The following is a 21,167-nucleotide window of genomic DNA, read 5'->3' on the forward strand; positions in this document are numbered from 1 at the left end:
TGGTCCGCGACAGGTTATCAGAGGAAGATGAGCGGTGAGAGAGGAAGATGAAGTGGTTGTATTCGGTGGATTCGGGTGTTTTGTTGAAGTCTGGAAGCGGAACTCTCCTGGCTGGCTGAAGCACAGCTGGAGCTTCGTGCTGGTTGGGCCCGTGCCACGCGAGAGACGTCACACTGCACTGCCACGAAGCGAACGAAGCACGCGCCGGATCTTGATTCCGTACTACAACATGGCATAAATTATCGGGATTCGAATGCCGCATCACTGAAGTCGAGGAAATGGTCTCGAGATGAAGGTGATGGCACAGCACTTGTTACATGTCTCTGTCTACAATTTGGCCTTCGTCTTCAATGCCTCCTCAGCCAAATTGACAGCAGCCTCCGCTACTCCATACGACGATTGGTATCCATACCCGCCGTGGCCGTAATTGTGCACAATTGTAACCTTTTGCCCACCTGGACCCGACAACACTTCCTTCTCGACACGAATACCGCCCTCACGCATTGGCCTCAACCCAACACCATGTCTAACCACACTCAGAGCCTCAATTCCCGCTCCCTTTGGAACCAAACCAGGACAAAGTCCTATGGCACGCTTCATAATCCTTGTCGCAAGATTTGGATCTGGTTGACTCTCCCACTGGCCCACCTGTAGACATCCACCGAGGACTGTGCCACCACCAGCAGCGCGCTGCATGATATAGCAGGCCTCATCGTCGCCATCGTCTGTGCCGGAGGTGGATGCCATAAAGCCTGGCTCATTCCGCACAAGCACGATTTGGCCTCTTGCAGGGTATACGTTCTTATCCTCGACGCCTCCCAGCTTGAGTGATGACAGACCCGTGGCGTTGATGATCAGATCAGCTGGCTTGCCAGTGTGATGGAGATCCGCAGCTTCAGAGATGTGCTTCAGAATCCCTCGCTTGACCACCGATCCATGTTTGAGGAGCTCTGATACGAGCCAAGGTAGGTATATGGCCGTGTTAATGCATACTGACGTGAAGACGGTGCCTCCATCCATGCCTTCTGGAAGCTCTGATTTTGACAGGACTCGGAACTGCTCATTCGGTTAGCATTTCGACAATCTCGGAATGTGATGTAATTCACCTTGGGCACCACATCACGAAACCACGCATCTTCTCGAACTAATTCCTTGAACCACTCGGCGATGGGCGTCCCGGCATCCTTGGCTCTTCGATATACGTACGAGTCTGGCGTCATCATCAGTGACCACTCTCTTTCCGGGTAGCATGCTAGAACAAACCTTGAAAGTGCACGCCAGCTTCCGGAACATCTCTCGCAAGGCGTTCGAGCTCCGGCCATGTCGCCTTCTCCCACGACTGGAAATCTGTATTCGGCTTGCTTACACTGGGCGACAATTGGTGAGCGGGTGTGTAATGTTTGTGCAGACTGATCACATCCTCAACTGAGATCGAGCCGAGCGGATATTGCTGTACTGCAATCGTGGGAGTTGTACTCACGGCAAGTAATTCGCTCCTGCCCATGGCGAAGCATATTCGATGTCGTAGTCGCCGGGCATGTGCTTAGCGATTACAGTGACATGGTGACCTTTCTTTGCTAGTAGTAACGCTGTGGTGAGGCCTGAAACTCCGGCACTATAACACCATGATCAGTCAATGGCTCATAGATGGGATTTTAGTAGCTTCTTGATAGCTTCACGCACCCAAGCACGACGATGTTCGACATTCTTGATCGTTGTCGAGCCAATGGTTGAGACGCAGCTGTACTTATTTCGAACAAGTAGTGGTCTGCACTCGAGATTTGTTTGTTGAGAAATAGCGATTAGATGGTGAGTACAATCGAGTACAATGTAGTACTGCAGCCGCCTTCGTCCAAAAACCGGGCCGGTATCGAATGTACAAGCGAGGAAGGTGGGTCCTTTCTCACGCCCTGCGCCTTGGCTGCCCGACGGCCGACGATAGGCGGAAGACTTCGAGCAACACACCGACTTGCATGTGCCGTGATCATCCAATGCCTCGTAGGAGGTACAAGCGCCAGCTATTCCGGCTCATTGACCTGCAGAGACAACATACGCAGAAAGCCACACATCTCAACGCGTCCCCAATATTCAAAGAGCTCACCAACCCGTCTTACAACTCGGCGGATACTGCAATGCACTCTTGATCGCCTTTTCCACCCTCTCCGCATCAATCTCAAACACATAATTCACCTCTCTCAAAGCCTGCGCTTTCGGCGCCAGAGCTTTCTGATACGCGTGAATATTCCCATATCTCGAACTCGCATAACTTGTATCAACATCCAAGTAAAACTTGGTACTATTCGTCACCACAGACGGATCCAACATGATCGCAGCAGTAGTTTCATCCCAGAAAGAGAAACTCGTATCTGCGTAATCATGATAGAGACGCGTATAAGGGTTTTCGACTTGGATGAGATCGTCGAGGAATTCTTGTGTGACTGGGATTGTGTTCGTGACGGCGCTGGTGATGGTGATGTTGGGGAAGTCGGCTGTCAAGGCGATTTTGGTTCCTTCGGGGTCGATCATGAGGTTGATGTCGCTATTGATATCTGCAAGAAGTGTGGTTCCGCTGGCTTGTAACAAGTTCACGTCGATGTATCCGCCCATGATGATGAGTTCTTTGGCATTTTTGGCAAAGTTTGGATCGATGCGCACGGCGAGAGCAATGTTCGTGAGTGCGCCGGCAGAATAGATGCTAATCTCTCCAGGATATTTTCGAACTTGTTGAACGAGGAATTCTGCGGCAGAAATGTCGGACGCGAATGTTATGTTTGGATAGCCCTCTTTGAATGCCGATTTGGAGATTCGATTGGGATCGCCAGAAGTTGGATCGTTGCCCAATGCTTCAAATGTCGAGTTCTCCGGTGCGAATGCGCCTTCCCAGGGTAGGACGCCATGAACTTCTTCCCAAGCCTGGAACAGTGTTGGGGTATTGAGAAGTGGGTAATCGGCACCACGGTATACTGGTATGCAGCCTAGGTCGCCGACTTCCAGAGTCGCCAGTGCGTGGAGTCCACATTGGAGTGCCCATGTATTCGAAGTGTCGCTCAATATCCCAAGCACATCCCATCCTGCTTTGACTGCTTGCAGAATTGGAATGAAGCCATTCGTGCTCCAATCATTATCAAGAATCACTTTGGGTGCTGGTGAAGTGTTAGTCCGTGTCTCAAGTAACATCCATCGTCCGAGATATGGCTGTGATAAACTTTGATTGTGCGAAGCAGGCCTTCGCCGGCAAAGAAGAGGGTTTTCGATGGTTTTATGTATTGCTTTACGTACCTGTAGTGGTGTTGGGTTGCCTTGTGGAGTGATATGATGGAGCAGCAGCTACTGTCAATGCTAAGAACGAAGTTGCAGTTAGCGGAATTAGCGGCTTCATGTTGGCGTCGGACAGGTGAGGTCTTTTCTGTGTCCAGAAGGAAGCTAAAAGGTCGGACAGCCATATTTATGAGCATCGAGGGTGGCTTCGATCTCTAGCCGCAATCAGACTAACTTTACTGTCAGCGTGTTCAGTAATCAAGAAATAATCTGGGATCGCCCATTCGTCATCCTCGAGAATGATGTGACTTCTATCGCCCGCCGCCGACGAGAAAATTTTGTGACCAACGTCCTCCGACGCGTGGCTTGATAGATCTACCTGGTGAGGTAGATCACAGCGATTCCGTAGCGGAGGACCGCGCTCTTGGCCTATCGCGACATCCGGACTTTCCCCGTGACAGTGAAGCGTACGCTGGCATTTCATGCAATCGCAGTCGTATCAAAATCGACACAGGTGATGCAAGACTCCGCTCGATCGTGAATGCGGACCGCTCCTTTACTAGGCGCAATACGTTTTGGTAGCGACGTTCTGCCGCAACGTCCACAGTCTAGAATCACGAAATGGCGTCAAAGTAGCACAGTCTCGAGCAATCTGACATGCAGGAATTCCCAAAGATCGACGTCCTGGACTGCCGGAATCGCGAGGCTCGGATCTGGCGTGCGAACATTTTATGGTCCTTGGAATACATCTACGCAGGTATATTATTGAAGAAAGCTGCGCAATCTTACATGCAGTGGTCGAGCAACCACCGGCACTTGTCGTCTGAAGCATCGTGCCGCGGACCGAGAGGCCACATTGCAATGAGGAGCGCCGCTGCATGTTCTTTCGGGATAGTTTTCTCGTAGACACGCAGCTGTCCATGAGATTTGAGGGTAAGCAACTTTTGCACACTGCCCAGGTTGTACGATCGGAGGGACTCTCAAAGCAGCTGGCTGCGAAGGCTTGGAAACCTTTGTCGGAGGAAGACTGTGTTTATGATGAGGTTCTTGGATGCAAAAATAAAGAGGTACCTCGATGCGTAGGACTGTGTGTGGTCCAGTAATTTTGCAAAAGAGTCCAGCTTGTGCCTGGTGTCGAATTGTTCTCGATGTCAAAGTGGTTCAAAAGTGCAAAAAGAACCGTTACACCCTGCGAGACTGCATGTTTGTCAGCAGCTGCACGAGAAAATCTTGATTGGAATCAAGAGAAGTAATTACTCACTTCGAACTCGCGACTTTCGCATTTCTGGCATATAGATCCCGAAGGATAAATATAAGAACGACACGCTAAGCCACTGCGTCAAGGGTGTTACTCCAAGCTGAGCTGGACCTCTTGCAGGCAAGGACGGGAGTAGCCGCGTCAAAATATGTACCTTCACTGCCCGAGCTTTGCAGAGCAAGCTGCTGGATGTTGTGTCGCCAACGCCTCAGCTTTCGCTTTTGAGCTCATGTGCTCTTGCTGCAGCCTCAAAGCTCCTGGATTTCGCCTCTGAGCTTATCGGAGTGGGTTGGGATGCCAAGACCGATGGCATCCTCGCTTCAAATTCGCCATGCGGATATTTCATGATCGTGTAAAGCATCAAAATGATGTTCGAAAAGGCGCTGAAGCATTCCAGGTCGCGACTGTCGCGAACGTGAAGGAACACAGAGGGAAGTGGCAACATGATGTCCAAAAACCTCCTTTTCAGGAATGCACGCTAGTGTCGGAGCGCAGACCGGCAAACGAAAGCCAATAACTGCACTCCAAAATCCAATGCCACCACCACCAATCCAAACGACACGACACTCACATGTATCGCCGCCCATCATGGATCTCATCCGGCAAGCCTGGCAAGTGGTCATAGACCCATACTACACGCGCTACACAGCACCACTCCAACTCCTCGGCGACGCAGCACTCTGCGTTCTCATCATCTTGAAAATCCCCTGTAAGACCACCACATCCAAGAACGCCATCAAGACTTCACACTGACCACGCCATAGACACCGAAATCGACTGGACAACCTACATGCAACAAATAACCCTCTACCTCTCCGGCGAACGCAACTACGCCAAAATCACCGGCTCCACCGGCCCCCTCGTCTATCCCGCCATGCACGTCCACCTCTACACCCTCCTCCACAACCTCACCTCCTCCGGCCAAAACATCTTCCTCGCACAGCAAATCTTCCTAGGACTCTACCTCTTCACCCTCCTCCTCATAATTTCCTGCTACAGAAAAGCCGGTGTACCACCTTATATCTTACCTTTGTTGAGTCTGAGTAAAAGGATTCATAGTATTTTCATGTTGAGGATGTTTAATGATTGTTTTGCGGTGATGTTTTTGTGGGGGGCGATTTGGTTTTGGCAGAGACGTTTGTGGACTTTTGGGACGGTTTGTTTTACGTTGGGGGTCGGGGTGAAGATGACTTTGGTGCTGGCTTTGCCGGCTGTGGGGATGGTGCTTTGGCAGGGGGTGGGGAGGGATAGGGCGTTTTATCAGGCGCAGAGTATGGTACAGGTGCAGGTGAGTGAGCGGATTTTGTTGTTTGACGTGGAAGGTTGGGGGAAGAAACTTGATGGGACGGCGAGCTGACGCTGTGCAGGGATTGATTGCGTATCCGTTCATTATGGGTGGGCTATCGAGCTACTTGACGCGGGCCTTCGAGTTCACGAGACAATTCATGTTCAAGTGGACTGTGAACTGGAGATTCGTGGGCGAGGAGACATTCCTCTCCAAGCCATTCTCCTACGGACTGCTTGCCACTCATGCAATGATCTTGTACACCTTCATTGTGGGCAGATGGACGAGGCCGAGCCTATGGACTTTGCCAGAAATGATCCACTACCTGTTCGATCCGCCGCCGAAGCCCGAGCAAACCCGCATCGCTCGAAGAGTCACGCCGGACTTCATTCTCACATCGATCCTCTCAGCAATGGTCATCGGCTGTTTGTGCGCGAGGAGTCTGCACTACCAGTTCTTCGTGTACATTGCCTGGTCGACACCATACTTGTTGTGGAAGAGCGGCATGCCGGTCACCTTGATATATGTAATATGTGCGGCGCAGGAGTGGGCATGGAATGTGTACCCCAGCACCAACATCAGCTCGGGAGTAGTGGTGGGGTGTCTTGCGGTCACCGTTTTCAGTATTTGGATTGGCACGAGTCCGTACCTCGAACAGAAACGGCAGCAGCAGACACCATCGCAGCCACCTGAGGAGCAAGGGAAAGCTTCACATGAGCATGTAGAGTAGCTTAAAGCTTCAATGGCATAGCTCAATCTTCGTCTTCGGAGTCCGAGGGCGGCATCTGTGGTCCTTGGTCATCATCTTCATCCGAGTCCGCAGCATAGCTCGCTTGCTTCGCTACAAACTCCTTTGGCCAGTAGGACATCTTCCGCCATGCCTTTTCATCACCAACAATGTTGACAATCTCTCCTCCGAGCTTGTTCCCACGCTCGGCTAGAGCTCCGGTATCGACAAGTACATAGCCTCCACGCTTCATCCAGATGGTGGAGCGAAATTTGGCATCGAGCTCGGCCAAAAGTGCCTCACCGGAAGCTAGTTCTAGGTTGTACAGATTGTTGCCAGCGGCACTTTTGACACGCGCGATTTTCTGCGTGTCTGACAGGCTGGCTGGCGGGGTCAATGTCTCCTCAGCTACAGCTTGGACGTTGCGCTTCGGCTTCGGCATGTTTCTGAAGAAGCACGAGAAGAGCGGTAACTTGATCTGGTTGGTGAGATTGGCTATTTGCGAGAGCTCTCGGGACGGTAGGAGGCTGGAAGCTATGCTTGTACAGCAGGTGTGGTGGGCGCAGATCTGTACTTTTTTCCGCTTGCTCCCAGCTTGTGCGGGCGTGGGAAAGAGGCGGTCAAGGACAATGGGTTCTGCGGTGCACGCGTTCCAAGGTCTGGCCGTGTTGTGGTGAAGCGCGTTCCAGGTCCAGGGCGTGGCTCACTGATCACAAGATGTAGTACAAGTGAGCTTTTTTCACTCAAAATTCCGGGTTTGATAGCCTGAAGTGGCAAGGAGGCTCAAAGCTCATGCACCCCACGGCGGCGCTACTCACGCAAGCGATGGAATAGCGCTGCAGGTCATGATCTGCACACTCGTCTCAGATCTTGCGTGACTTGCTGGTGACGAAGATTTCTGCAATGGACATGGGCTGGCAGCAGGATTTTGGTCCGGCGGTGAAGTCGCACCAGATCGATGATGGGTGTTGATTGTTCCTGCTGGTCAGCAGTCGAGGTGTGGGCGGCAGGAATGACGAGACACGCGCAGCCGAGATTGAACCCTCGTGCATGTGCGGCGAGAGCTTAACCTTATCGGGGCTGGTGTATTTGCGCATTGAGGGTGTGCTTCGAAAGCCTGGAATTTCACGTGCACCTGTCCTACGCACGTCGAGCGCGCCAGCGATAAGGAGGGAACGGAACGGGCGAGAGGCAACCGGAGCCATGTCGCCACCGCTGGAAGACGGACTCCTCCTCCGCCAGTCTTGTCCAGCGTGCTCGAGCGTGAAGTAAACAGCAGCAACCTCGCTTGTTGATATTGCCGTGCACGAGCCGTCTGCGGTGGCTGCCCTCGAGTCGACTCGAGTACTGCGGCGACGCTGGGCCTGCTGGGTTGCTGGTGGAGAGACGTGTCTCACGCACACTCGCCAGCGATGCTGCGCTTATTCCGAAGCATCAGCAGAGGCCGCCGAGACAACGACAGGAACAAAGACGAGCCATGGTACACGGCCTCCTCCCCCGAACGATCGCGGCATCGAGCAGTTGGCCAGAGACTGCTGGGCGACGATATCGATTTTGACGACGACGAAGACGACATCTCCCCGAGACAACGAGCCCATGGCGGCTACTTCGATCGACACGACATCGACAACGACGATCTTGAAGAGTCGGACGATGAAGAGGGCGAAGATGGGGACGCCGTCGAGACGCCACTGTTACCCATCTTCTCAGCGGCGCACCTTGACCGGCTGCCACTGTACAACATTACACACGCCCTGCGACTGTTGATCGTGCAGAGATGCGAGACCACACTGTCGTGGGATCAGCTACGCAGCCCGCAAGTCAGCCAGTTCTTGGTGAAGCCCATACAAAGCCAGATCAGGGCAGACCACTTCAACAGAGCCACCCTCTGTGCTCTGCTCGCGAACTGCTTGCAGTTCCAGAAGGAGGGTCAGGTCACGCCTGGTAATATTGGAGTATGTCGGACAAGGGCATTGATCAGCGAGCTCCTCGCCATGCGACTGCTGAGGGAGTTTTCCACCCGCGAGTTGATCGACTCGTTGTCCTACGACTTCGATCCCCTCCAAGGCATGGAGACGCCTGTTGCTGCCGCAGTACGAAGGCCACAAGGTAGGTTGGCAAGAGTGAGTACGATTGAGATTGCCATTCGTGCCGAGGCGAAGCGCTTTCTGGCACATCCACTCGTCGTGCAGCACCTCGAGGCCATTTGGGCAGGCAACATTGTCTTCCACTCCGAGGCGGATAACCTGCATCGCAAGCAGCGTCAGCCAAACTCGCAGAGCAGAGGTCGTCCGGTCGGCTATGGTACGACAGGGGCAGGATCAGAACTGCCAGCCGATGCAGTCCTGTCGAGGAAGGCACATACCAGCAAGCAGATCAAAACGCCCCCCGAACAGCCGACGTTTCGAAGGACAGTCACCCTATACAACCCGCGCGATGCATCTTTGTTCAAGCTAAGTCGACTGCGAGTGCCGCGATATCGGCAGATTTTCACTACGCTCTCCTTCGCAGCCATGCTCACCTTATTCATCCTTGTGCTTGCCGACCGAAGCATTGAGATTACTGCCTTGGAAGTGCTCTTCTGGTTCTGGAGCATTGGATACATGTTGGACGAAGTTGTTGGCTTCACCGAGCAGGGCTTTGGACTCTACATCCTCAGCTTTTGGAATGCATTCGACCTCGGCATCCTATTCCTCTTCGGCGTCTACTACGTGTTGCGACTGTATGGAATTGTCCTTGCCGACAGTGGAAGACACAGGATCGCTGGCGTAGCCTACGACGTCCTTGCATCGACTGCCATCCTCCTGTTCCCTCGCCTGTTCAACGTTCTGGACCACTACCGTTATTTCTCGCAGCTACTCATCGCGTTCCGAATGATGGTGCAGGATCTGATGGCCGTCTTGATACTGATTGTCATCTGCTGTTCCGGCTTCTTCGTCGCCCTTTCTCTGTCATTTGCACCAGAAGGGACGAGTGCAACTGACGTCGTATACGCTCTGTTCCAGATTCTGATGGGCTTCACGCCCACTGTGTGGGATCACTGGGCAGAGTACAACGTGCTCGGCAGAACGATCCTCGCTATTTTCTTGACCATCTGTCACTTCCTCATTGTGACGATTCTCATCACGGTCTTGACCAACAGCTTCATGGCGATCGTCAAGAACGCCGAGGAAGAGCATCAGTTCTTGTTCGCGGTCAACACAATCTCCATGGTTAAATCCGATGCGCTCTTCAGCTACATTCCGCCGACCAATGTCATAGGCTGGGCGCTGAGTCCTCTGCGCTACCTGGTGCCATTGCGCCAGTACGTCAAAGGCAACAGAACAGTTATCAAGATCACCCACGCTCCTATCTTGTTCGTCATATTTCTGTACGAGCGAGTATTCATGTCACGCAGTGGCTATGCGCCCGTGGAATTGATCGAACGACGCGAGGTCGACCATCGCAAACCAGCCGCATTCAGCTCGCGACCAGAGCCGTATGCTACTGCGGGTCGTCTCAGGGAGCCTTCGGTAGTCAGCTTCCGCAAGGATCGTGCCCTCGATGAAGTTTTCAGGAGACCGTTCAGAGGAGACACAATTCGCACGACTACCAGAGAAATGGAAGTCGATCGAAACGGACAGGAAAATGCTGTCGATCGGTGGATGCTACATGCCGATAACGAAGGTGGCGCCAGTCCGCCCATTGAACAGCCTAGGAGCGTACTCGAGCGCTTGGAATACCGGCGACCTAAGATGAAGCGTGCCAACACCGGCGATCGTCTCAGGATGATGAAGCCGTCGAGAGACTTCTCAACAGCTACTCGCAGCATCGCAAGTGATGGTCACCAGAGGTCTATTTCCAAGAGACCGCATCGGATCGTCGAGGAATCAGAAGATATCGAAGAAGGCACAGATACTCTGCCACATGACACTGAAGCTGACGGCGATGACGAGATCAACGATGAATCAGATGCCAATACCCCGGCTCTCGGCGAAAGCGCAATTTCCATCAAGGAAGCTAGAACTCCTGCTGATGAAAGCGAATCTGAATACTTCCAGACACCTCTGGGGGCCAACTCGCCTTTACTCCAAATGTCGCATGCCGCACGAGCTCGCACGTTGCAATACTCGCCGGAGATCACGAGAGGCAGTGGAAACCGCATCGGTGTTTCTGCCAGGCCATCACGTAGCCAGCATGACCGGCAAGCCTCGAGTGCAACCATCCTGTTCGCGCCTCAAGTGAATTATGATTCGTCAGTATCAAACCAGAAGCCATCGCGAGGTACCACAACCAAGACCAGTGGTGGAGTCAACAAAACGTCCGCCATCGACCCTTCATCAAGCCTTCAGGTACCAGGCACGCGAACTCCCAAACGAGGCATGACACAGCCTACCAAAGCTCGGCCAATCATGCCGACTCGACAGCAGACAGCGCCCAACTTTGCAAATACTGCCGGTCTTAGCTTTTTGGACAGACCACGGCCACGAGTGACATCTTTCAACGCGCGTGCGTTAGACCTGGCCAGCGAGATTGGCGACAACAAATTCACTGGTGCGCCTGGGATTGATGCTGGAGGTATTGACGGAATGCCTGCTTCGTTCAGTGAGCAGCTGATGCGTGAGCAACATCTTCGTCGACAGGCGGAGGAGGATCGCCGACGTAGTGAGGAGGAAGAGAAGGGCATGGTAAACCGCATCATGCTGGCGAGAATGCACACGCTTGAAGAAGGCTTCCGAGAAGTGTTGAAAGAGATCAAAGACATGAGCCAACAGACGAACTCCTCGAGGAGGGAAAGTGAGGCCGACTCCGGTGGCGCGCCGAAACGGACTGGCCATAAAAAGACTGCATCCAAGACCAACATGGAAGTTCGAGACACTGCCATTGGAGGACAAGGATGGTCAACGCCGCGAAATCCCATCGCGATTGGCCGCATTGGAGGGAACGAAAAGAGTAAGAAATCCAGCCCAGGAAAAAAAATTGCACGAGGCAATAGCAAACGAGGGAAGGAGTATGAGTTTCGACCAGGTAGCAGTGGTCGGCAGACAGGTGCTCCGACCACTATTTCCAGCGGCAGCGAATTGCAGCAATCTCACGAGCAGCTGCATGCTCTAGCACGCGAAGCACAGCCCGATGAGGAGGGCACCAGTCCGCAATCTGTTCGGAGTGTGATCGAGATTCAACCGAAGATTGAAGAGCATGAAGAAGACAATGCCGGGGAGAGCGCTTCTGCTCGACCTGCTACTGCGCGTCCGACTACGGCGATACATGATGATGAGCTTATTGATCTTGGAAGGAGGAGTGAACGAGATGAAGAGTAGACAGGGTTGGAAAACTGTACGACTACAACGACGATGAAGGATGTTCGATTTTGCGAAGCGAGAAACGATTGAGTGAGATGATACATTAGAGCTTTGCGTTCGGCGAGTGCGGTTTTGTGCTTGTGCTTTTGGGCGACGGTTTGCATTTAGCGGCATCAGCATCAGCTTTTTCGGCGTTTGAGCATTTTTGCTGTAATTGATATTGACAGGGATTGTTCAAAGGTGTGAACGGCTTCGTTGGTAGAGGTTTTAATGGCATTGCATTGTTTCCCGTCTGAAGTCTGAAGCTCTAGTTTTGGAAACCTGAGGGGTCTAACTACTTAGCTTTGCGGAGCAGAGGGACTGGCCTGCGGAGCTTGGGATGAAGCTCTCTCATCAAGCTTTCAACCACTTCGTCATCTTGCAGACGCAGCTTTGGAGATGAGTGAACCTCGGACAAGATCACCTTCTCCCGCGCGTCGGTATGTCAAATTGCCTGTTGATTACCAACCTTTGTGATAGCTAATAGCACAAGCATAACCCATCGTTCTTCCATTTCGTCAGCTCTATTATCCAGCAAGCTCTTACCAGATTTCGATCCCGCATCAGAGGAACCACTCGCGGAAAGCAACAAGATCAATCAAATCAAGACAAGAACCACTTTCTGCAACAGATAACAGAACCCATCAACAAGATGCCTCTCTACGAAATCCGACACACAACGCCACTCAATGCTGGGCAACAAGACGCTCTTGCCCAGGGCATAACAAAAATCCACTCGACCAAATTCACCACGCCGAAACTTTTCGTCAACGTCTTGTTCACGCCCTTCGCTGACAAGACATACTATGCCGGCGGCGTCCCCGTCAAAGCAAACCACATCATCGCCAATGTTCGTAGCGGCCCTTCAAGAACCAAAGCCGACTGGGACTCATTGAGCCGCGAGATCATTGCCATGTGGGATGATATCGTCGGGAAAGATGGAGGGGACGAGTTGAGGACGTTTTTCGTGCTAGGAGGCATGGAAGGGTGAGCAATAAACGCTAGAAGGCCATTCTTATGCTTTCCGAGGAGGGCTGGTCTCGGATATGCGTGGATTTTTTTCGCTGACTGCTCTTAATAGTGGGTATGAAGCCGGGTTTCTTATTCCAGAGGCTGGTGGTGATCAGAAATGGATGGCGGACAACTGGAGTGGGTTCGAGGAGAAGGCGAGGAACGGGGATAGGGAGTTTCGGGATTTGATGGCTGAGATTAAAGAAAGAGGGTTGTTTAAAGGGGAGGCCAATGGTCATTGAAAAGAGCAGGCACTGACAAGAACATCCATCGAGGATGATAGTCATTGCGTAGGGTGTTCATTGGGAAGAGGCTGATTGATGGATCCATAGGTATTCACTCACAGTGCCAAGACTTTACGGGCCCACCCGTGTTGCACCTTCCTAGCGAGCCAGCACTCTCTTGAGCTCGTAGAGTAACGGTACCAATGCAAGGAAGATGTTATTGAGACGATATATTCGCCTTCGTGCGGGGAGACTGTGTTGTGTCGAGAGCATCCCGACGAAAATTTGTGGTTGCAAATCTCGGATGGTCAGTGCAGCACTTCTTGTCGACGCAGTGGCCTCTCTGGCCGAGATCAGAAGCTTGCACAGCTGGGACTATTTCAAGAACTTATTACAGCTCGCCAAAAGGCCACGAATTTGCAGGGTGTTAGCGAACTTATCAACACAGTTTGTCGTTCCCTTCTACTCTCACCGTTGTGGCATACGTAGACCATATTCGGTGTTGGCAATCCGGCAACTTTGCAATTCAACTTTTCGAGGTTATGCATCAATTATGCTCCCAATTATGACGCCTGATAGTGGCACAGTTCAACAAAAGAACCTGGAACGTTCGATCAGGCCCTTGTGTCTGCCATCAGATTTTCTTGCTCATCCCAAGCCATTCCCTGGAACCTGGATTGTGAACGCCAATGATTAGGCAATGTCCATAGGACATACTACCGCCATCGATATGGAAGCAACGTCCATATCTCACGGACATTGATCTTGAGAATGCTATTCTTGAAGAATGCAGCAATTTCTACTCCCACGGTAATCAACTTGCTCTGCCTTGTAAGAATCATAGAGCGGAAGCGTTGAATGACAGCATCCTAGATTCGTGAGAGTTGTCCGAGAATTACAACGATGATCATCCAGCTGCTCGCAACCTTGTCGTGGCATGGCCTGTTCGCTGGTCAGATGGAAGGACAGGAGGCAGGACTTCTAGAGATCTGGCATTCGTATAATCGTATCGTGGAGATGTATCTTGTATGTCATGTTCTTGCGCACATTTCGTCTTGTAGTCGTCAAACTGCAGTGTTTTTGTGTCAAACGTAGAAATCCACGGATCATCATCTGCCACTAATTCTGCACTGTCATCGGAATCGCCGGCTCCTTCGACCGTCGCCAACGGTGAGTCAGCTGCCATCGAAGGCAGACCAATAGCCCGTTCACCCTGCAAGTTGTATTGTTGCGATGTCTCTTTAATGGGCAGAGCTGTCCTAGCCAGCAGGCATTGGCTCGTCTCGAGTGCGATCCGTTGGATCCTCGGCGGTTCTTCGCACTTTTCACATCACGCCCTGCGAGACCCACTCTTTATGTATCTACTACTCACGGGCTCTAGACTCGCTGACCTCGAACTCACAACCATCGCGACAATCGAAAGAAAAATTCCGATCAACAATCCGTCAACCATGCCCGGACCTCAAACCCCCTCGACAATGCGAGCAGTCGTCTACAAAGGCCCATACGAGGTTACAGTAGAAGACAAACCTTACCCCAAGATCCAACAGGATACAGACTGCATTCTCAAAGTCACGACTTCGGCATTATGTGGCAGCGACTTGCACTTTTATCGTGGACAGCTCAAAGTGCCAGCCGGATTCATTTGTGGACATGAATTCGTTGGGGATATTGTTGAAATTGGTGATAAAGTGGAGAAGTTTTCGGCTGGAGAAAAGGTGAGTTGATGGTGAGGTTACTGTTTGAGGCAATCAGCTTTTTAGTAATTATCTTCACTAGGTCGTAGTCCCATTCTACACAGCCTGCGGGAACTGCTTCTACTGCATCCGGGGCCAAGCATCGCGCTGCAATCAAGGACAACTTTTCGGCAACGCTCTATCCGCAGATAGTATCGATGGCGGGCAAGCCGAGTACGTGCGAGTACCGCTGTGCGACACAACATGCGTGCGGGCTCCAAACAACATTCCCGAAGAACTCCTCGTGCTCATGGCAGACATCTTCCCCACGGGCTATTTCGCTGCGAGCAGGTTCCTGAAGAATCTGGAAGCCCGCGATCGTAAGAATTTCACGAGTGTAGTGGTGGGCTGCGGACCTGTGGGAATTTGCGCGATAGCCTGCGCAGTGACTATGGTCGATACAATCTACGCAATTGATTCTGTGCCGGAGCGTCTTGAGCAGGCAGCAGCGCTGGGGGCGATTCCAATCCATCTGACTGAACAGGATCCAATCGCCGAGATCATGAAGGCCACAGATGGGCGAGGAGCTGATGTCGTGATGGAAGTGGTCGGTCATCCGGATGCTCTGCAACTCAGCCTGGATCTCATTCGGCCTTGGGGGTCGATTTCATCCGTGGGGATGCACAATCATGCTCTTGCACTTGAAGGCTTTCAGCTTTATAGCAAGAACGTCACGCTGGCGTTTGGCCGCTGTCCAGTGCGCTCGATTTTTGAGGATGCGCTGGCGCTGTTGGTGAAGCAACAAGACAAAGTCAAGTGGCTTTGTGGAAAGACGATGTCTTTGGAGGATGCGCCTGAGGCCTACAGAGATTTTGAGGCGAGGAAAGTGCACAAGGTGCTGTTCAAGGCGGCGGCTGTATAGGAGCTGCGGTGCGCGATAGGCTGATAGTCGTTATTTGGACTTGTGTTGGCTTTATCTGGATGTTGGACCACTGTGTCTGAATGTGTCACGATCTGCCCCGAGTAGCCTAGTCATGAGTCTTGAGATCTGTACAGGGGATATTGTCGTCGTCAGCGTCATCGTCGTATTACTGGTGTATGTACTGTTAAGGGTAGTAGTCGTAAAGCTGAGATCATTCGTCAGTGCTCCTGTTTGCCTGCCCGTTGCCCGCAACCCAGTCATACACTCCCCATGCATACTCTTACACGCCTGAGAACGCATCGCGTTGCAGTCTGATTTCCATCTTATCCCTCCCACACCTCAACCACGCCCAACACACTTCCCCCAGGCCGGAAGCCCACACCCAAACCCCACAAACAAATACAACAAAAACACAATCACCACAACCAACAAAACCATCAACTTAACATTCTTCCACCACATCCTCCTTTTCAACCCGCGACTCCTCACCCTAAAATCCCGTGCACTCCCACCCAACCGATCCGTCTTATCAACCAACAAATCAATCCTCTCACCCCTCTCCAACACCCTCTCGATATTCTCCGTCATGATCCCCCTCACATTATCAATTTCACTCTGTACATTCCGAAAAGCATCTTCTTGCCCTGCTTTCGTCGTCCCAAACTCCACCATCAATTTCTTCAATTCCGAATTAAATGCCGCCGCGCCGTAGGCAGGTAAAGACCCGAATGTCGTGCGTTCCGGATCATATTGTGCGAGAAATCGCTTCTTGATTTCAACAAGGAAACCGAATGGGACGCGTCGGCCGAGATCGGATTTGGCTACTACGAGGTATGTGAGGCCTGCGGCGCTGAGGGAAGAGGGATCGGAAGATGAAGGGGAGGCATCGGCGATGTAGTGGATGAAGTTCTCTTGGTGGGTGTAAGTGAGTTTTTGAGCGGATTTGTGGTCGATTTTGGGGAGGATGAGGGATGCGAGGTTGGAGGTTCCGCTGCTGGCGCTGGAGGTGTGTTCGGCGAGGATGGTGGAGTTGTAGGCGATGCAGCTGTAGAGGAGCGGTGTGGCGCTCGAGCTGGAGGCCATGGTGGGTGTGTTCGACTTCACTGGTGGTGTTGGAGGTGGAGGGGAGCTCGGTTGGTGCTGCGAAGATCGTTGTGGTGTGGTAGCTGTGTCGATGTTCTGTGAACGCGCAGGCAAACAGTCTTGGCGACGACAGAGGTAGGACGAGACGTCACCGTCGTCACACCTTCCTCCATCGACACGACTTTGCGGGGTCCGTATGGAGGCCCAAACCTTAGTGGTTGCCACTACGAATTTGGAGGCCTCGCGACATATTGCGTCGGCCTGCGCATGTAGTAAACGCCTAAGAGACGTGCAACCTCTCGATATAGATTTATATATGCTATTATCTAGGATAAGCTAGCTAGCGATTCTAGAGACAATATATAGCGTGCGTATTCTCGAGAAATCGCTATTTCGAGAACGACTTTTTATCGCGACTTCTATAAAATAAAATCTAGGGTCTAGTTAAAATTTAGTAGGTAAGTAATAAAAATTTGCTTAGTTACAAATCCTACCTTCGTTCTCGAGACGCCGATTTCTCGAGAATACGTACGCTATATATTATTTCTAGAATCGCTAGCTAGCTTATTCTAGATAATAGTATATATAAATCTATATCGAGAGGTTATATGTCTCTTAGGCGTTTACTACGTACATAGGCCGACGCAACGTACCGTAAGAGCGACAAAAACTCGTTTTTGAAAGACTCGTTTTTTAAGAATAGATAGGCTATACGCTATCTATAGTAATATAAACTAGATTATCTAAGACGATAGTATATATCGATATATATCGAGAAGCTATATATATATCGAGCTATGTTTGCGTGCGCGACACTATATAATCGAGAAATCCGAGACCTCAGATTCGTAGTGGCAACCACTAAGGTTTCGGCCCCCGTCGGTCCGGGGGAAGGTCTAACTCAATCTCTCGCTAGACCGGCCGCCAACCACGGCCTTCCGGCCGTCTGGTCGGTCAGGCAGACAACACTTCTTGGAAAGCGTGCCTTCAACATACCGTCTATACCGACCAATTGGCACATCAGTATACCCATCAACTAGCATTAAGCCAGAAGCTTCAAGCACAAGACATCCAAGCAGTACCGACAACCTCCAAGCCCAGTCGAAGCCCATCTCCCAAACCCTCGCCACCCAGCATCGCGGAGTCCCCATCCCAAACCACAGAACGAAAGCGACATCGAACCATGGGTCTAGAACGCTACATAACGTACAACTCATCTCATTCCCGCATCTGCCTTCCAGGAGAATACTAACACTCTTCAACAGCCGCCGCAACACAGCGTTCATATCCCTCACGGCAGTAGCAGCCTCATATTTCGCCGTCCGATACCGCAAAGATCAGAACTTGAAAAGGAACAAAGATACGTTCCATGTGAGAACGGAGAGATCAGGTATGTTTGCAAAGCTCCAGCCTGTTGTCGTTGTTGCAAGGGCAGTGCGGTACTCTGGGTGAGATGTATTCGCTAACATTGTTGTCCCAGGTGGTGGTGTATAATTCAGCTCCAGGAGGAAGCATGAGAGTTCCATGGCTCTGTGTGATGGGAGACGAAGTCGTGGCTAGAGCGGAATCTCATCGCACGATGAACATATTTGGACGACGATGACTTCATTGGAAAGCATTCGGAAGGAAATGAAATGGTGTACAGTATCACATCAAGGTATCAGCACAACAAGTAATCTTCATGCAAACTGTTCAGTCGAATGTCACGCCGAGCGTGTGGGTATCATTTTCATCTATGTTCAAAATCAGTCACTGTCCGCCCATCTCTTCAGAACGCCTCGCTATGCAGAATAACCATCCGCTGACCGAGTGCCTTTGTGCTTCCTACAAAGCCAAAGCGAGAGAGGCCTCTGCATACATGTACGGTATGGCAGAAATCATTTGGCACCGATTGGAGGACGGCGTGCTCTCGCAAATGAAGATGTCGCTGGTCCTCATCGTTCGCCTTTTGGAGCAACAAAATGATCCGTATCAACAGGGTTGCTTTCATCGCGGCCCACTCCCTCAGCAGGCGTTGATTGGAGCGACGTCTGGCCGTTGTCAATATCCACTTTCGAAGTCTTTGGCCTTCTTCGTTCCAAGGTACTCGGATGGTCGGCGACGAGTCGGTAGGCGTTCCTGGCAAGAGAGCTGTACGTTATCGGCTCAGACGCACGCGGCAGTGTATCGGCCGAGTCTGCCGCGCTCTCGTCAAGGCCCTGCTCGGACGAATCAAGTTGTGTCAAAGTATCTTGAGCATTATCGTCGGCAACATGGCTCGAACGCCATGGATCTGTTGTCGAAATGCCTGAAGTCGGCACTCGTCTTGCCAGAGTGCTCGGGTGATCCGCAATGAGATGATATGCATTCTTCGCCAGCTCTGTGTACGATATAGGCGGCTCTTCATCACTTCTAGCCGGGATATGCTCCCTTTGTATTGGGCTCGCACGCCTCTCGAGAGTCTCAGGGTGTGAGGCAATGAGGCTATACGCGCTTTTCGCGAGCTCTGCCAAGCTGCGGACTTTTGGCTTCTCTGTTGCATTAGGGTTCTCCATCTGTTTCAGAAAATCCACGTCGGCCTGCAGAGCCAAGTATTCTTGCTGTGAATTAGCATCGGCCGCTTCACTGGCACGCTGCGCGCGTAGCTCCGCAAGCGCATCCAGTGCGGCTTGTCTAGATCGCGGAGCGCCCTCGGATCCGACTCTAGAGGTGGCTAGATCATCAGGCGTTGGTTGTTTCTTAAGCTCCTCCACGCGGGTTGCCTGCTGCCCATCGGCGGCGTTGTCAGCGTTGATCATCGACATGATATGCTTGATGAGTGTCGGATGCGTCGCTTTGGCCTGGTCCCATACTGCTACAAATGCCTGTCTCTTGTCGCGGCGTCGGCAAAGTCGCAACATGTCGGCAAAGAGTGGGGTCATGATGACCTCGGTGGTCTTGAGCCCATCTATCCTGAGAGTGCTCTTCTTTTGGAGCTTCAGGATTTCGTTCCATACAGCAAGACCGGAGCTCCAATCACTGCGAACCGCACAATCATTCAGGAGCATGCCAAAACCACGCAGGTCTAGCCCCCATCCTTCGTCGCCCATCGTTTTGCAGATTTCCAAAGCCTCTCCGAAGCCACCAAACTGAAGTACACCCTTGACTACAGCGTCAAAGACCAAAGGCGTGGGATATGGCAACTGGATCAAACGATCGGGCTTATCTCTGCGATGAACAATCCTACCAAAGTCCGCATTGGATTTGCCGAGCCACGGTGCTCTAATCAGCCAGGGTGCAGGTTCCATCAGGCCGCCTCGGTCGCCACGTATGAGCCGCATCCAGTCAGTGAATCGGTGCACGTTCTTTCGCTCGGTGTAGTGGTTCAAAACGGTTGCCAGCGTGACTTCATTTGGCCGGATCTTGCTATTCAGGACGGCGGAGATGGCGTTTTCGGTCAATCGGTAGTGTCCCGATTTGCGCAGTCTGTGAATCAAGGTATTGTAGATATCAATGTTGGGTGGTACAGAAGACATAGAAAGGCGGCAGAACACGTCTGCGATTCGCAAAAACTGCTCAAGGTGAGGGTCCTCGAGGCCACGCGTTACCACATCGTCGCTTAGCAGGACGTCGACTTCGCGTTGAAGCTCGCACTGTTCTTCGCGGAATGTGTCATCCTGACCTTCAGCGTAGTGACATAGGGCTACATCCCCGGGCGATCGACTGAAGTGGAACTGACCAGAATCGTCCTTATGTGTGTGGAGTAGCCGATCGAAGTCGGCCTTCTTCTGTGCAAAGGCACGCTTGAGAATGCCTGGGTACTGCATCATGACTTCGGCATATGGTACTGGCATCACACGGGCAACGTGCTCGACGACACCATGATGGTGGAGCCAAAGAAAGAACCTCAATTGCAGCATATCCATCGAAAGCTCAACCCTTGACAGCTTCTTGGAAGCCCATCGGTTCGCGTCAGCCGTCCTCTTCCGGAACCTATAAGTATAGATGGATTGAGGAGGCAAATGGTGCCTTACTGGTGGTAGCCCAGTGGTCGTCGGCCAAGAAGGGATATGTGTGCGACGTGAGCTGCTGTCTAGATTTTGCGCCATTTCCGAGTCGAAGTCTTCTGCGATTTCGGTCGAAGCACGTACTGACGCATCGGATTCTGCATCCTCAACCGCGACCGTATGCCACTCGTCATAGCTTACGCCCTCCTGGTTATTCAGAACTGGCTGCTCATCAAGATCGATCTTGCGATCCGTATCCTCCAGGTCTGCGGCACGACCAACATTTCCTAGATCTTTCTTTACTTCATCGATGGCATCGTTCCATTGCTGTCGGCGTTGGATCTTGATACCACCATCGCACGTCGCTGCCATGGCGAAGATGCTCGAATACCACAGTGTCGAGGAGGTCCAGTATTGTGGCCGCAGCAGGCTTGCGT

General features: G+C 52.0%; 9 protein-coding genes across 9 annotated transcripts; 4 read left to right on the forward strand and 5 right to left on the reverse strand.

The window, feature by feature from the left end:
- Positions 1 to 327: 327 nt before the first annotated feature.
- On the reverse strand, positions 328 to 1,706 carry RHO25_007347 (uncharacterized protein; the record flags this gene model as incomplete). The annotated part of the gene is made up of 5 exons (XM_023599537.2): positions 328 to 1,056; positions 1,107 to 1,210; positions 1,264 to 1,367; positions 1,481 to 1,615; positions 1,684 to 1,706. The coding sequence occupies 5 exons, from the start codon at positions 1,704 to 1,706 to the stop codon at positions 328 to 330; spliced, it is 1,095 nt and encodes a 364-aa protein (XP_023448599.1).
- A 391-nt stretch (positions 1,707 to 2,097) lies between these two features.
- Positions 2,098 to 3,379, reverse strand: RHO25_007348 (uncharacterized protein; the record flags this gene model as incomplete). The annotated part of the gene is made up of 2 exons (XM_023599538.1): positions 2,098 to 3,143; positions 3,280 to 3,379. 2 exons carry the CDS (start codon positions 3,377 to 3,379, stop codon positions 2,098 to 2,100), a joined length of 1,146 nt encoding a protein of 381 aa, XP_023449170.1.
- A 1,725-nt stretch (positions 3,380 to 5,104) lies between these two features.
- RHO25_007349 (uncharacterized protein) lies at positions 5,105 to 6,531 on the forward strand (the record flags this gene model as incomplete). Its single annotated transcript, XM_023599539.2, has 3 exons — positions 5,105 to 5,225; positions 5,281 to 5,804; positions 5,884 to 6,531. The coding sequence occupies 3 exons, from the start codon at positions 5,105 to 5,107 to the stop codon at positions 6,529 to 6,531; spliced, it is 1,293 nt and encodes a 430-aa protein (XP_023449190.2).
- Positions 6,532 to 6,553: 22 nt separating this feature from the next.
- On the reverse strand, positions 6,554 to 6,970 carry RHO25_007350 (uncharacterized protein; the record flags this gene model as incomplete). The annotated part of the gene is made up of 1 exon (XM_023599540.2): positions 6,554 to 6,970. The coding sequence occupies one exon, from the start codon at positions 6,968 to 6,970 to the stop codon at positions 6,554 to 6,556; it is 417 nt and encodes a 138-aa protein (XP_023449074.1).
- Positions 6,971 to 7,940: 970 nt separating this feature from the next.
- RHO25_007351 (uncharacterized protein) lies at positions 7,941 to 11,828 on the forward strand (the record flags this gene model as incomplete). The annotated part of the gene is made up of 1 exon (XM_023599541.2): positions 7,941 to 11,828. The coding sequence occupies one exon, from the start codon at positions 7,941 to 7,943 to the stop codon at positions 11,826 to 11,828; it is 3,888 nt and encodes a 1,295-aa protein (XP_023449718.1).
- Positions 11,829 to 12,501: 673 nt separating this feature from the next.
- Positions 12,502 to 13,102, forward strand: RHO25_007352 (uncharacterized protein; the record flags this gene model as incomplete). Its single annotated transcript, XM_023599542.1, has 2 exons — positions 12,502 to 12,836; positions 12,931 to 13,102. 2 exons carry the CDS (start codon positions 12,502 to 12,504, stop codon positions 13,100 to 13,102), a joined length of 507 nt encoding a protein of 168 aa, XP_023449716.1.
- A 1,433-nt stretch (positions 13,103 to 14,535) lies between these two features.
- Positions 14,536 to 15,682, forward strand: RHO25_007353 (uncharacterized protein; the record flags this gene model as incomplete). Its single annotated transcript, XM_023599543.2, has 2 exons — positions 14,536 to 14,802; positions 14,864 to 15,682. The coding sequence occupies 2 exons, from the start codon at positions 14,536 to 14,538 to the stop codon at positions 15,680 to 15,682; spliced, it is 1,086 nt and encodes a 361-aa protein (XP_023449715.1).
- Positions 15,683 to 16,021: 339 nt separating this feature from the next.
- Positions 16,022 to 16,765, reverse strand: RHO25_007354 (uncharacterized protein; the record flags this gene model as incomplete). Its single annotated transcript, XM_023599544.2, has 1 exon — positions 16,022 to 16,765. One exon carries the CDS (start codon positions 16,763 to 16,765, stop codon positions 16,022 to 16,024), a length of 744 nt encoding a protein of 247 aa, XP_023449714.1.
- A 1,934-nt stretch (positions 16,766 to 18,699) lies between these two features.
- Positions 18,700 to 21,102, reverse strand: RHO25_007355 (uncharacterized protein; the record flags this gene model as incomplete). The annotated part of the gene is made up of 1 exon (XM_023599546.2): positions 18,700 to 21,102. The coding sequence occupies one exon, from the start codon at positions 21,100 to 21,102 to the stop codon at positions 18,700 to 18,702; it is 2,403 nt and encodes an 800-aa protein (XP_023449722.2).
- Between the last annotated feature and the right edge of the window lie 65 nt (positions 21,103 to 21,167).

This window comes from Cercospora beticola, chromosome 5 (genome assembly GCF_033473495.1).
Source record: "Cercospora beticola chromosome 5, complete sequence".
In the NCBI taxonomy this organism is placed as follows: domain Eukaryota; kingdom Fungi; phylum Ascomycota; class Dothideomycetes; order Mycosphaerellales; family Mycosphaerellaceae; genus Cercospora; species Cercospora beticola.